General features: G+C 58.3%; 1 protein-coding gene across 4 annotated transcripts in view; it reads left to right on the top strand.

Annotated features, from left to right (window-relative positions):
- LOC116949536 (cytohesin-1-like) overlaps window positions 1-14,937 on the top strand; it is a 79,589-nt gene extending 64,652 nt beyond the window's left edge. For 2 of the 4 annotated variants that reach the window (XM_076072400.1, XM_076072398.1), the window contains exons 3-13: window positions 4,610-4,674; window positions 8,001-8,067; window positions 8,710-8,828; window positions 9,390-9,474; window positions 9,912-10,020; window positions 10,339-10,487; window positions 11,256-11,368; window positions 12,345-12,423; window positions 12,759-12,830; window positions 13,941-14,089; window positions 14,818-14,937. In XM_076072400.1, the coding sequence (XP_075928515.1) occupies window positions 4,610-4,674; window positions 8,001-8,067; window positions 8,710-8,828; window positions 9,390-9,474; window positions 9,912-10,020; window positions 10,339-10,487; window positions 11,256-11,368; window positions 12,345-12,423; window positions 12,759-12,830; window positions 13,941-14,089; window positions 14,818-14,896 (1,086 nt within the window). In that variant the 3' untranslated portion in view covers window positions 14,897-14,937. Of the gene's footprint in view, window positions 1-4,609; window positions 4,675-8,000; window positions 8,068-8,709; window positions 8,829-9,389; window positions 9,475-9,911; window positions 10,021-10,338; window positions 10,488-11,255; window positions 11,369-11,840; window positions 11,999-12,344; window positions 12,424-12,758; window positions 12,831-13,940; window positions 14,090-14,817 lie in introns of those variants that run through there. The other 2 variants (XM_076072397.1, XM_076072399.1) reach the window with 2 other exon arrangements.
- Window positions 14,938-15,720: the final 783 nt, after the last annotated feature.

The raw sequence follows: 15,720 nt of genomic DNA on the forward strand, positions 1-15,720 counted from the left end.
TCTAGAACTCCTTTTTGCGTTGACTTTTGCCGTTGGCTGCGTACGGTGCGAAAGAAGTTCAACAAACCGTGCATACAAATATCTCTGATCTGCGACTCGCCACGGCCGATCCCTAACTGTAGATGCTTACCACGACGGGGGCAAGGCCCTACGGGTGGCTTCGAGGCTCGAACCTTTTGCGCTTAGCCACCCGCACAATGGATAGAGCAGGAGGAGTACGTGTCGCCACGGTCCCGCCGTGTGAGCCCAGGAGGAGGAGGAGGAGGCGCTGAACACGGTGCGAGTGACTTGACGGTCAAGTGTCTGGTCAGAGTAACCGACGAGTCAAGTTCACGGGCAGGGCGACCCACGGTAGCAGCGATAGAAGAGTGACACGCGGGTGACTGACCGCCAGTGAACGAGAGTGAACCGGTGGGTTCTGGCTCATCAGTCAACCTGACTGCTTCACGTTGAACCCCCGTTAAGCCGAGTGAGATGTATCGCGCAGAGGATGTATCACACGGAGTACGTATCACACGGAGTATGTATCACACGGAGTATGTATCACACGGAGTATGTATCACACGGAGTGTGTATCACACGGAGTATGTATCATCACACGGAGTATGTATCACACGGAGTACGTATCGCCACGGCCCTGCCGTGAGAGCCCAGGCTGGCGGTCCCAACGGAGAGGAAGTGGGTTGGACGCCACGTCCCGTGATTCATGCCGTGAAACCTCGCCTCCATTGTGGCCCTGTGACCCCCCTTCTCCCCACCCCTCTCCCCATCCTTTCTTGTTCCTCGCCCGCCCTTCCTTCCTGCCTCCCCGCCTCCCCTGACCTCTCCGCCTCCTTCTCCTCCGTCGTCATCTGCCACCGTTGCCTTTCTCGCCTCTCGCCAGCGCGCTACTCCCCGGGCTGTGACGCACGCGCGCAGGTAGTCGTGCACATGCGCCCGCTGTCGCTGCACGAACAACAATAACAACAACAACAAATCTGCCTCTCTTTCTCGAATATAAAATCAGTGTTTGCCGGCAGAGGTTAGTGCAGCCACAGTACATTGTTCTTACTCCTTACCACGCCCCCCATTGTCTTTGCTTCCCCCCCCCCTGCCGCTGCCCCCTCCCCCCCGCCGGGGTCACAAACTCACACTGACCAGTGTGGTGAAGTATGGATACGTAACCCCCGCGCATATCTGTCAACCCCATTACAGACCAACTCCCACCTCATTGGTCACCCCGTGCCCCTTATACATCTCAACGTTCATCCTACAAAGTCCCATCACGTGGGAGAAACACAAACACATAGACAATCACCACTACTACACTCACCACTACTACACTCATCACTAGTACACTCACCACTACACTCACCACTGCATACCTGTCAACCCCTTAGCAGTGCCCCTTATACATCTCAACGTTCATCCTGCAAAGTCCCATCACGTGGGAGAAACACAAACAAATAGACGAAACAAATTGGCCCGCATTGAAACGGCTGTACGCCGTGTATGGACCTGATAACTCAACTTCCACGCACAAGAATACGCGGTGGTTGGGGTGAAACCGTGTGGGTTGACACGGTGTGTCCGCTACGTGCACACGGCTCCAACCATGCGGAGGACTCGGATCTACCAGACTCACTGTGCCATCTCATGCACAGTTGCGCTGTTCAACAACCACCACCACCATCACCACATTGCAGGTCACAACAACAAAGATAAAAGCCACCCGTATAGCCTTACCAGACTGTTGGGGCAAGCGCTGTTAGCGAGTAGCACCAGTGAAAGGCCGGCACGGCACGCGATGGGGGTTTGTGCAGGCCAGCAGCACGCCCGGCCGCCTTTGTCTCCCCAGTGGCGATGTTTACGCACCGCACCAGGTACTCATTTGAGGCTGAGTCGACCTAGGTGAGGCCCAGGACCGGTTTAGGTAATCGTTACCGGTGTTGGCCGTGAGCGGGAATTTCCCCCTCCCATCATCGTCGTCGTCTCTTTTTCTTCCCAAACTCTCACAATAATAACAACGCGCAACAACAGCTCGCAATGATAACGATCGTTTTTTGGGTTAGATCCCGTGTACGAATGAATGTGTCAACTAGCATCATCAGGCAACAGCCAGATAATCTGGTTGCCGCCTGATGGTGCTGCTTGTAATTACTGGCGAAACGTCGTACTCAAATTGTAAATGTTGCAGTGGGGTTTCTCTCCAAAACACACAGCGGTGCGCTGTGCTAGTAACTCGCTGGCACGTTTTGTATACGTGACAAACCTTACTAATCGGCTGTGTCGGGTGGTGGCGAGTTTAACGACACAATTTATATTTTTACGCGATCAAACCCAAAAACCTCTATTGTGGATATTGGTTCACGAAACCCTGCCACGTGTTAAACTGAATATTTGAGGTGTGCCTGTCTCTCTCTCTCTCTCTGCGTGGTCGCATGAATTTTTCTCCGGGTCCACCGGGTTTTTTTCCCCCTCCACGTTTAGAATCAACGCGACCACGCGTTTTCGAGTGTGTGGCTGCTGTAACTGTACACACGACGACCGGGCCGTCCATAAATGACGTCACGCAGCTGGGGGTGATGGGGGGGGTGAGACATTTGTGACGATGTGTGACGGGTTGAGAAATGTGACGTCACATCACAACGCGCAACTTTAATTAAATAAAGACAACACGTTTTACTTAATTAAATAGACTTTTTAATAAATGTTTTCTCCTATAACATCAGAGTGCAGCGCCACATTAAATACGCACTACGATGACAAAAGTTTAAAGCGATTTGAAGCATGTTTTATTTTTTTTTGGGGGGGGGGCAGAGCTTTGTGACGTCATATTTGAGGGGGGGTCTGACTCTTTGTGACGCCGTGTGACGAGAGGGGGGGGGGGTCAAAAATCGTCCAAAATCGCGTGACGTCATTTATGGACGGCCCCTTACGTGGAGCTTATCATTTTGTGATAGGAGCTATATAGACCCAGTTGGGCTTTGCCTGGTAAAATTAATAGTCAAGTTAACAATAATAGTTTAATGTTATTAAGCACACACACACACAGACAGGCGTGTGTGGTGGTGGTCGCAGCTGAACGGGGCCAGCCGCTTTAATCAACTCGACACTGCCGGCTCAATGCGGGGGGGGGGGGCGCCTGCAGCGCGTGGGGGGAGGAGGCGCGTGGGGGCGGGGCGGAGATTGTGAAGGGGGAGTGAGAGGGGGGAGGAGTGAGAGGGGAGGTATGGGAAGGGAGTGAGAGGGGGGATTGAGTGAGAGTGGGGGGGTGAGAGTTGTGGGTGGGGGGGGTGAAAAGGGTGTAGTGTGGGAGAGGAGTGTGGGGGGGGGAGTAGGGTTGGGGGGGGTGTGTGTGGGAAGGGGGTGAAAGGGGGAGAAGTGAGGGGGAGGGAGTGGGGGAGATTGACAGGGGATGAGTGAGAAGGGGGGAGTGAGTGCGAGGGTGGGAGAGTGAGTGGGGCGCTCGTGGGAGAGTGAAATCTCCGGCTGCTTCTGTTCACGCCAACATTTACCCAGAGTGCTGTGAAGTCGTCTCCATTGGCCCGAATCGTTGCCGATTGTATGCCGTGTTAGTGGCGCGGAAAGTGTTTGTTGTAGACTCTGTGCACCACCACTGCCAACGCAGCAGCAGCAGCACCACCACCACCACCACCGCGTTTATGATTGATCACAGCTGTCAACCCCTTATTCTTGTGCAGGGAAATTGAGTTTTCAGGTACATACAGCGTACAGCCGTTTCAATAGGGGCGACAAAAATGTCTTATTTGTTTGCGTTTCTCCCTTGTGATGGGACTTTGCAGGAAGAACGTCGAGATTTACAAGGGGGCACGGGGGCGACCTATAAGGTCTGAATTGGTCCATAACAAGGTAGAGGGGGGGGGCACTGATAAGGGGTTGACACCCATGATTTATTATCGCAACGATGTCCGCCAGCCGCTGTTGCCAGCCGCGCACGCTCGGGTGGTGGTGCAAGGCAGCACGTCCTCTCTGCCCTGTCCGACGATCCGCCCCACACCCAGGCTCAGCGGGCAGGCGCGAATGTCATCCTCTCTGAAATGCAAATTCGAGCGCTTCGCGAGCGGTCACGCGTTCTTAACCTCACCGCTTGTCGATTACCGCTCTCTCTCCTTGGGGGGGGGGGGGGGGGAGCCTTCCCCAATCTTCCCCAATCACTCGGAGCAAGCCCACTGGGACTCCCCCCCCCCCCCATCTCCACACCGCACCACAGACGCGCGGTTAAAGCGGAGTTGACGGAACGTCCAGCGGTAGAGCAAAGTAGAGCACGATGTCGCGTACACGACTCGCTGGGGCATGATGGTGACGCCTACGACGACGATGACGATGATGATGATGTAAAGGCAGACATGTTGATCAACGTTGGAGCGTGGTGGCTATCTGCTGCTGCTACCGATGATGATGACGATGGTGGTGGTGATCGTATTCATCTGGAAAGCCGATAGGGCCAATGGACTTAAAAACGCGTTTGTATTCATATGCGGAGACGCGGTTTCTGTTAATACTTGCTTGCATCTTTTTAAAATCCTTGTTGAAACGTAAACGTGTAGGAATTGAATCGTCGCTTAACGCGCGCGTGCGTGCGCGCTTGTGTCTTGTCGATTCACAGCGACTAAAGAATGAGATAGCGGACGTGATGAATGAGATGGAGACCATTGAATTCATGGATGGAAGGTACGTGTGTGCGTGCATGCGCAAAGTCCTTTCCCTCCCTCGCTCCCTCTTTCCTCTAAATGCTCAAGAATTTGCAGAGCCGTGCGTGTTTTTCTACTATATGACAACCGCAACTTCCAGCAGACCACCGCGCCGTGCGGTGTTTCGGGAACAGCTGTTTTGTTTATACACCGGCTAAAAATGCCTGAGCTGGCACCGATTGGGGGGGGAGGGGGGGCAGGGCGAGCGACGGGGATCAGCGGCTGGAAAACGAGGCCCGGACGAGGTGAAACAGGTAGCGGGTGGGGGGAGGAGGGCACCCGGGGGTGAAAGCGTGGGACGGATTAATAAGTGTCGGAGGCAGTTAGCGGTGGCCTGCTATTGTTGTGGCCCGCTTCACTGGGACCGTGAGACCGTGAGGCCTCGTGTTCCCGGCCCCGCTCCCCCCGAAGACAAAGATCCCCCGCGTAGCTTTAGCAGGCTGTAGGGGCAAGTGCTGTTCGCGAGCTCTTATGTAAACCGGCACGGCACACGAGGGGTTCAGGTGGCCAGCACTTTGTCTCCCCTAGTGGCGATGTTTACACACCGCACCCAGGTCCTCATTTGAGGCCGAGTCGACATCGGGGGGAGGGGGGGGGCACAGGACCGGTTCAGACAATCGTCATCGGCGTTGGCCATGAGCGGGAATCGAACTTGGCCCTGCCGGGTTCGTAGCGCAGCGCGATAACCACTACACTACCACTCCCCCCCCCAGCCCCCCCCCCTCGCTGTGTCTCTCCGTGTTTTCGGGCCCTACCGCGCGCCGTTCGGCACCATGTCCGACATTTCGCTCTACGTGAAACCGTCGGGAGCTTCTTCGGGAACCGCTGTGCATCTAACCACATTTCTTCCCCAGCCCTACGCCGTGTTCCTCCATCAGCTCAACTACCCGGCCACCAGACCTCTGCCCCTACCACCCTTAACCGACCCTCATCCGTGCCCATTTCACCACTTCACGCTCGTGCCCCATACCCCAGTGCCTCTCGTCCACGCTGCACCCATCAGACACCGTCACTCACCATCACACTCCACCATACTCTGCCTGACCTACCCTAGCAACATCAGCAGCCCCATTCCCAGGCCCCTCCATCCATTCCGTCAGCTCCCTCTCTGAACGCCGTCGGCTTGCGTTTTAAAGCGCCCTGGGAAGGACGCGATGTCAATCCGAAATAGAACAGAAGAGATTGTACACGATGCGTGAGTCACACTGTTTTCAACAACTATGTACCGCTGTGCTGTTGTTGTGTTCAGACGCTATGTAAATCTGAATGGTTCTGTGAGTGTGTATGTGCTGTGCCGGTCTTCATAGGTGCTCGCTGTCAGCACTTGCCCCAACAGTCTGTTAAGGCTACAGGGGGGAGCTTTGTTTTTTTGGTGTTGGTATTGGGGAGCGGTAGTGTAGTGATTATCGCGCTGCGCTACGAACCCGGTGACCCCAGTACGATTCCTGCTCGTGGCCAACATTGGGTTGGCTTAGTCTTAAATAAGCAGCTGGTGCGGTGTGTAAACATCGCCACTGGGGAGACAAAGGCGGCCGGACGTGGTGCTGGCCACCCACCCGCTCGTGTGCAATGCCGGTCTTCAAAGGTTGCTACTCGTTAACAGCACTTGCCCTGACAAGTTGTTAAGGGCTACACGGCGGGGGCTCTTTGTCTTTGGTGTTGAGGATGGACTATTCAGGAAGGGGGTGGGGGGCGAAGGGTGAGGCCACGGAGTACCTATTGATATTGGCCTGGGATGACAGGCGGATTGCAGCTGCCTTGGCCCGCTACCGCCTTTAAGCCTTTGGCACGTTGAGCCACTTGACAGATCCGGCTCGCATTGGCCAAGGCGGTCGCCGCTCGGCTTTTTGCAGAGTGGTGTGGGAGCTAAAGTGTGAATGTCGTGGGGGGGGGGGGGGGTTGGGGGGTTAGCAGAGGCACAGCAGCCGCAAGCAGCTGGGCTGCCCTGACAACATCAGGCCTCGGTTGAATGCAGGAGCCTGTTCGTGTTGGCACCAAGGCACGCTTGTCCCTGCCCGCTCCCCGTGTTATTGCCCAGTGGACGATCGGATTACAACGGACTCGCCAAGTCCCACTCCTTGTTGTGACTCTCAACAAAGAAACAAAGACAGCTGCACGCCGCAGTGTCGTAATACACTCTGATTGGCATGGGCCCATGCTGCGAGGATCTAACATTTCGCTTTTGGTCAACCCTTATTATGCCCGGCCCCCCTCTTTGTATCCCGGAAAACCTGGGCTCCCCCAATCCCCCCTCCCCCCGCTGCGGTCCACGAGCCCTCGGCGCGGTTGCACCGCCTGCGCACTCGATAGCCGGGCCACTTGCCGTACGTGAGCAGCCACGGTGTGAACGAATTGCGGGAAACCCACTCCGCACCGAGGGCCCAATCGGACTTTCGAATGCAAGTGGCCGGCCACCGATGGCGACGCAAAGGCCTCCTTGCGGTGACGGAAGCGCGTGCTTCTAAAATTCAAACCACAGTGCCGTTTGGGCAGTTTTAAGTGGTGCCTCTCAAGTGCCCCGGTTAGCAGGGCTCGGAGGCCAAATGTAAACGCGAGTTACAAGAAGCTGGGGGAGGAGAGCTGGGAGGAGTGTGTCATGCCAAGTTTCCCGAGTTAATAGCCACGGACGGAGCGAAATGGAAGGGAGGCCAGAGGGAGGGCGCTCGCAGGGATGGATGAATATCGTTCTTGGGCCCTTTCGAAGTTGTTTAGGGGCGCCCGGTGGCGGGATGTTAACTGTCTCGACTGGTATGCAGGAGGTCGTGGATTCCATCCTGACCCTGACGCCTGCTTGTATATTTGGAGTTTACAGCAGGCGTCAGGGTGATTGGGGTGATTTGGTCATAGCCCACGGATGAACGGGATGAGTGAAATATATATATTTTATTTTACCAGGTAAGGCTCACTGAGCTATATAGCTATTTTTCAGAAGCGATCAGGCTATCACAAATGATAGCTCAACGAAGTGGCTTATCATCACGTGGACATTTATAACAGCCAAATACTCTAAATCGCATGCTTTTAAATGCGAAGGGAAAAACCGCAGGAACCGGAGAAAAATCAAGGGGAGAGAGACATGCAAACTCCAAATATACATCTGGCGTCAGGGTTGGGATCGAACCCACGCGCTCCTCTATACCATCTCTCCACCGCGGCGAACAAAGTCGCGGTGGCTCCGTATGTTCTTCACCGCTGGTGTTAAACGTTGTTGGCGACGGGGGGCAGTGTGGCTTGAACGTGAGCGAAACGCTCTGCGGTGACGGTGAAGCGTCATCTCTGGTCTCTCTCTCTCTCTCTGCCCTGCAGTAAAACCATGCAGCGCAACAAGCAGATGACAGCCGGTCGCAAGAAGTTCAACATGGACCCGAAAAAGGCAAGCGGAACTCCCGTCGCCATCAGTCTTTCTCCGGCACTATCATCCCTCATCATGTTAGAAAACTTTTCTAAAATAAACGAAAATTACGTAAAAGAAAATAACAATTGCGGATTCATTTTTTCCGCCAGTTTACGTCACTCGTAAAAATAACGGCGTCGTGTCGTCGGAGCATAGAACCCAGTGCGGATATCGCGCTGAGCAGCGTGTGCGCCCGGCGTGTCGGAGGGCGTCCGTCGGAAGAGGCCGCTCGCTTTGTGACGATCAAAACACGTGGCCTCTCCTTGATCGTCACAAATTAGGGTCGCCGCACTTGACTAAACGTCACGATTTTTTTTCTTTCCCAGTTTCTCGTGCCACAACTGTTACAATAAAGTCCCGAGTTTTAAGCAGAAACAATGCACGCGGAAGACTCTTCAACTGTAGCAGCACGGTGGAAAATTAATGACGGGAGTGGCAGCCAAAGGGGACGTAAGCCCCCGCGTAGGTGGAGGCGAATAAATCAGCTCGTGTGCAGGGTGCTCGGTGGATCGTTGCATCACGGGACGGCCTGGCAGGGAGGCCTACGCCCAGCAATGGACGGTGGCTGACGATGGTCGGTGATGATGATGATGGTAATGATCGCGTCACTTCTATTCACAGGGCATTCGCTACCTGGTGGAGAACGATCTGCTCAAGAGCTCACCGGAAGACATCGCTCAGTTCCTCTACAAGGGCGAAGGGCTGAACAAGACGGCCATCGGCGACTACCTGGGAGAGAGGTGCGGCGCTAACGGGGGGGTTGGAGGCCGACGGTCCACGGACCGGACACGGCCTCCACTTCACTTCACACGGCCCATGGCCACGCGAGCGAGGCCTTGCCGCTTGTAAACGGCCTTTATCCATCAACGGGCCCCACGGTGGCGAGATGTTACCAGCCTCACTTGGTACACAGGAGGTCGTGGGCTTGATCCCAACCCTTACACCTACGTGTCTTTCTCCCCGTGGCCACGTGGATTTTGCCCCGGGTTGTCCAGTTGTCCCCTCCACATTTAGAATCAATACGCGTTCAGAGTAATTGGCTGCTCTAAATTCCCACGCGATGATAAGCCGCTTTGTTGAGCTGCGGCCAGGTCGCTTCTGAGAAACAGCAGCTATGTAGCTCACCAGGCCTTACCTGGCGAAATAAAAACAAGTTTCGTTTCATTGGATACCAGATGGGTACTGAAGAAATTGTATCGGAGTACTGAAGGCGTTGTGTTGAAGCGCTTAACAAACTTACTTGAATTAACCGTTGGCTTGTCGATCCCTGTCCACCCTTTTCCCGTGTCGCATCCACCTAGGGACGAGTTCAACCTGAAGGTGCTGCAGGCCTTTGTCGACCTCCACGAGTTCACGAACCTCAATCTGGTGCAAGCTCTCAGGCGAGTTCTTCTCACCTCCTCCGTGTCGATGACGTGACGATGCCGGTGTCAGCGTTGGTGTCGGTGACCATGATTGTATCGGTGTCGGTGACTGTGTTGGTGACCGTGCCGGTGAGCGTGTTGGTGAGCGTGTTGGTTGATCGTGACCGTGTCGGTGACCGGTGACCTTGACCGGTGGCCGTGTCAGTGACCGTGACCGGTGACCATGAGCATGTCGGTGACCGTGTTGGTGAACGTGTTGGTGACCGGTGACCGTGTCGGTGAACGTGTTGGTGACCGGTGACCGTGTCGGTGACTGTGTCGGTGACCATGACCATGCCGGTGAGCGTGTTGGTGACCGTGTCGGTGAGCGTGTTGGTGACCGGTGAGCGTGTTGGTGACCGGTGACCGTGTCGGTGACCATGTAAGTGACCATGTCGGTGTCGGTGTCCATGCAGGCAGTTCCTGTGGAGCTTCCGTCTGCCGGGCGAGGCCCAGAAGATCGACCGCATGATGGAGGCGTTTGCGGCGCGCTACTGCCAGTGTAACCCTGGGGTGTTCCAGTCCACCGGTACACGCACGCACACACACACACACACGTACGCACACACACACACACGCACGCACACACACACACACGCACGCACACACACACGTACACACGCACACACACACACGCATCCACGTACGTACACACGCACACACGCATTCACGTTCGCACACACGCACGCCGCCTCAACAAAAACAACTCGCAATCATTACGTTTTCTGCAACAACGACGGGTGCTCGCCATTGGCACACGTCCCGACAGTCCGTTAAAGGCCACGGAGGCGGGGGGGGGGGGTTGGACGGGCGGTGTTGGGACCTTTTTGTGTTTGTGCCGCCGCAGACGCGTGCTACGTCCTCTCCTTCGCCATCATCATGCTCAACACGAGCCTGCACAACCCCAACGTGCGCGACAAGCTCACCGTGGAGCGCTTCGTCACCATGAACCGCGGGATCAACGACGGGGGCGACCTGCCGGAGGAGCTGCTCCGGGTGAGTGGCCCTGCATCCCCCCCCCGCGCTCCCCCCCCCCCCCATCCCCCCCATCACAGCAACCCACCGAGCGAGCTCCATCCAGGCGCAGAATCACCGTCACTCCCCGTTTTGGAATCTCTTTCCTTTTTTTATTGACGCCACCGAATGCCCTGGGCTTGGCCTGGGCAGTCCACAAAGTCAGTCCCCGGTGGCCGCGTGAAGAATTTGTGAAGAATTTGTGAAGAATCTGAGCTTTGTCGCCCTGCTCCAAATGATCTGGCCTCGTGCTCGATCCATGATGGGTCGAGCTACCTGGGCAGTGGGCGGGGACCAAAACATCATTTCTAAGTTCGGGACCCGGGGCGGTCGCCCCCTCGATTCTCCGTACCCTTAGGGGACGGCTCTGGAGGAGTGATTGGGGGGTGGAGGGGCATCGTCAGGGGCGCTACACACCGGCCTTTCCGCCGCCGAGCGGAGGACCTGGCATGGCTGACGTGGCTGACTCAGCCTGGCTGACTGGGCCTGGCTGACTGGGCGTGGCTGACTGGGCGTGGCTGACTCAGCCTGGCTGACTGGGCGTGGCTGACTGGGCCTGGCTGACTGGGCGTGGCTGACTCGACGTGGCTGACTCAGCCTGGCTGACTGGGCCTGGCTGACTGGGCGTGGCTGACTGGGCCTGGCTGACTCGGCGTGGCTGACTCGGCGTGGCTGACTGGGCCTGGCTGACTCGGCGTTGTTCCGTGCGACCCGCGCCTCCTCTCCCGCCCCCCCCCCCCTTCTTTTCAGAACCTGTACGAAAGCATCAAGAACGAGCCGTTCAAGATCCCCGAGGACGACGGGAACGACCTGACACACACCTTCTTCAACCCCGACCGCGAGGGCTGGCTCCTCAAGCTGGGTGGGTGCGCGGCCGCTCCCGACGCCGCTTCTCTCTCTCTCTCTCGCTGGACTTTCAGACGATGAGCTTTTTTTTGTTGTTGAGCTCATCGGATTCCTCCGGTATCAGTAGATATTCCGAATAGTAACAATAACTGTGGTAATAATGTCAACGTGCGACGGCTTCCTGGTGAATGACGGCTGCTTTCTCTCTCCCCGTTCACTGCTTTCTCTGCTCCCCGCTGCAGGAGGTACGTGCGATCGCTCGCGTCGCTCCCCCCACCTCGCACCCCCCCCCAATCACCCCCCCCCACCACCTCGCCCCCCCCCCCCCCACCTCACCTCGCCCCCCCCCCCCCCCCCTCACCTCGCCCCCACTTTACGCGCTCCTTGCGACGCCGCCGATCCGTTTCCACCTCGGGCGCCTTTTTTTCCCCCCCTCCCCCGTTTTATTCTTGTTTCGTTGTAACAAAAAAAAAAACAAATCTGTTGTAGCCGTGGCACGGCACCACCACGGGGAAGGGCGGCCGAGTCCCGGATGTTGCAGAATGATTGGGGGAAAGGGAGAGGAGCGGCGGGAGAGGGAAAGGGGGGCCGGGACGAAAGCCCACCCCTACACCCCCCCCCCTCCCCCATGAGATGGACAAAGAGGGACGGGGCGCAGCTCAAGATGAGCGAGAGAGGAGGAGGAGGAGGAGGGCAGGAAAGAAGGAAGGGGGAGGAGTAAGGAAAGACCAGGCCAAGATGTCAGGGATGACAGGGTTGGCGATGACGATGAGCAGGAGTAGCATTCACTGGTTCGGGGCACCAACATCACGTTGACTCGGGTCGCTCATTAGAGATCCCTTCGCCGCTCGGCCGTTGAGGGGAGAGCGCGAGAGGGCCCGTTGCAAATCGGTGGGGTGTCTGTAAATGGATCCTACGGCGTCGTCGGCACGGCGACGCATTCACTCATTTATTTATCTGAAGCTGACGCGAGGGCCCTGTTGTGTTCGCTGCAGGGGGCCGAGTAAAAACGTGGAAGCGGCGGTGGTTCATCCTCACCGACAACTGCCTCTACTACTTTGAGTACACCACGGTGAGTGAGTGGGGGGTTGCCCCCCCTCCCGCCCCCATTCCCCCTGCCCCCCCGCCCCCCCCCCAGTCTACACCTGCACCCGTGCGAGTTCGCCAACAACGAACAGAATATTTATTTGCACTGGAGGAATCCGATGAGCTGTAAAGCTCTTTTTTCACAGATGTCCAGTCGAAGGTTATCCGCACTATCGTCTAAAACATCGCTACGGCGGCACTTGTGCCAGGCTAGGTGCGCTTTGAGGCCAGGGTGGAGTGGCGAGAAGGCTCGCAGAAGTGTTTTTAAGCGGCCGTGGGGAACGACGATTGACCGTGGGGAGCGTGCGTGTGTCTGGGTAGGACAAGGAACCTCGTGGGATCATCCCTTTGGAAAACCTGAGCATTCGGGAGGTGGACGATCCCAAGAAGCCGGTGAGAGTCCAACCCACACAACGCACACTCCACCCTGCACACTCCACCCCGCGCACTCCACCCCGCGCACTCCACCCCGCGCACTCCACCCCGCGCACTGCACCCCGCGCACTCCACCCCGCGCACTCCACCCCGCGCACTCCACCCCGCACACTCCACCCCGCGCACTCCACCCCGCGCACTCCACCCCATGCACTCCACCCCGCGCACTCCACCCACGCACTCCACCCCGCACACTCCACCCCGCACACTCCACCCCACACCCCGCACACTCCACCCCGCACACTCCACCCCGCACTCCACCCCGCGCACTCCACCCCGCGCACTCCACCCCGCGCACTCCACCCCGCGCACTCCACCCCGCGCACTCCACCCCGCGCACTCCACCCCGCGCACTCCACCCCGCGCACTCCACCCCGCGCACTCCACCCCGCGCACTCCACCCCGCGCACTCCACCCCGCGCACTCCACCCCGCGCACTCCACCCCGCGCACTCCACCCCGCGCACTCCACCCCGCGCACTCCACCCCGCGCACTCCACCCCGCGCACTCCACCCGCGCACTCCACCCCGCGCACTCCACCCCACACGGCGGGCGACGATGAATGTGAATCGCAGCGCGTGGGCCCCGATGGGCGCCTGTGCTGGGTGGAGCGGCAGCGTGGCGGTTTGCGCTCTGCACTACGAACCCAGCGACCATCGCACTCGAATCCTCGCCGCGGTTTTCAGCGACATTCTCCGTGACCAGTGTGGCGAAGTATGGTCGAATAACCCCCCCCCCACGATCGAGATGCTTTCATCCAGCAGTGGACTAACAAAAGGGCTGTGCGTTCGGGGGGGGGGGGGGGGGGGCGGGGAAATATTTCCCGGAGCTTAGCGCAGGCCTGGACGGCTCACGATCGGAAGGTCACAAGTTGAACTCCTGACCGTGGTGGGTTGATTTCGATCCATCATCACTCCGAGATCGATAAAACGAGCGGGTTTGTCCTTTGGATAGACTCCCCCCCCCCCCCTCTCGCCGCCGCCCCGGCCATGGGAACGTGGAATTTCCACCGCTCGCTCCAACTCTCAATCGTTCCCTTGTTCGGCGCCGCCGCCCCCGCTGACACAGAACTGCTTTGAGCTGTACAACGACGGCGGTGGCCTGGTGAAGGCGTGCAAGACGGAGGCGGACGGCCGGGTGGTGGAGGGCAACCACGTGGTCTACCGCATATCCGCTCCGGCGCCAGAGGAGCGTGACGAGTGGATCAAGAGCATCAAGTAAGTGCCCCCCCCCCCACTGCCCCCCCCCCCCACCCGACCCCCCAAACCCACCGCCCACCCCCCCAGGGGCGGGGACGGGGACACCAAGGTTCAGGGGTCCCACCCTGCAGTCGGCCCATTGTGGGAAGGCCCTTCTGGGCCCTACGTCATAGCAAATGTGCGAGGGTCAGCGTTGTGCTATGAAAAAGGGTCATTGCCCGAAACGTCGCCTATTATTTAATTTTCCTTTTCAAGCCGCACAAAAAGACAAAGATCCCCCGTGCAGCCTTAACAGACTGTTGGGGCAAGTGCTGTTAGCGAGCAGCACCTATGAAGGCCGGCACACGAGGGGGTGGGTGGCCAGCACCACGCCCTGCCGCCTTTGTCTCCCCAGTGGCGATGTTTACACGCCGCACACCAGGTACTCATTTGACCGAGAGGAGGCCCAGGACCGGTTCGGATAATCGCCAATGGCATTGGCCATGAGCAGGGAATCGAACTCGGGTCGCCGGGTTCGTAGCGCGCTAACCGCTACTCTGCCGCTCGGCCGCACACACACACACGCGCGAACACACGTTCACACGGTGTTGTTGTTTCAGTGCCATTGTCGTCAACCGTGCTTGTGCACCGCTGCCAATGCGACAGCGGCGGCGATCGCCAAATCATTCGTGGCAAGGGGGCTGCATACGAATCTCTAAAGAGAAAAATATTTCGCTCTGTGCCTCCCCCCCCGCCCCCCCCTGCAGGGCGAGCATCAGCAAAGACCCCTTCTACGAGATGCTGGCGGCAAGGAAAAAGAGGGTGGCCAGCAAGAAGTCGAGCTAAGATGGCGCCGCGTCGAGCCACGGACCGGTGGTTAGGGGTGGGGGGGGCGTGGGGGGGGGGGGAGTGGGGGGGGAGGGGCTCTTTTTCCCTCCCCCGGCGACCATCTGCACGCCTTCGGGCCCCGCGCAGGGCACCATTCCGACAAAAGCCGGAGGCTGTAACTTTTCCACGGTGGTGTGCCGCTCGTGCGTGAGGGTGGATGTAAGTGGGGGGGGGCGGTGGCTGTTGGCAGTTCCGGATGCAAAGTGGTGCAAAAAAATGTTAAGGCTCACGTCAGAAATCTGTGCGTGGGTGGGAAGAGCGACGCGTGGGTGAGAGTGATGCGTGGGTGTGAGCGACGAGTGGGTGAGAGCGATGAGTGGGTGAGAGCGACGAGTGGGTGAGAGCGACGAGTGGGTGAGAGCGACGCGTGGGTGAGAGCGACGCGTGGGTGAGAGCGACGCGTGGGTGAGAGGAGCAACGTTTCGGGCGGACGCGGGAGTCGGCTGGTGTTCCCACACTCGATGCGGGAGCGATCGAGAGAAAGCCGCGTCAAACCAGTGCCAATTGCGGTGCGCCCGCACGAGCGGGCGGGCGAACGCCAGGGGCGGGCGGGGGGGGCTGGACCTGCCGTGCGGTCCGTGCCCCGCACGTCGTCGACGTCGTTTTGTCTTAAAGAGAGGAGAGGACCGCTCGTGGGGACTTGCCGAGGCCTGCCCCTGCCGGGCCTCGGGTGGATGCCGAGCGAGGCTTCCGTGTAGCATGACGAGTGTTAACGATTCACCTTGTCCACGGTGATGGGGGAGTTGGGGGGGGGGGGGGGGTGCACATGGGAATTCACATGG

Source organism: Petromyzon marinus, chromosome 37, assembly GCF_048934315.1.
Source record: "Petromyzon marinus isolate PM22_M1 ecotype Great Lakes invasive population chromosome 37, UKy_Petmar_22M1.pri1.0, whole genome shotgun sequence".
Classification (NCBI taxonomy): Eukaryota; Metazoa; Chordata; class Hyperoartia; order Petromyzontiformes; family Petromyzontidae; genus Petromyzon; species Petromyzon marinus.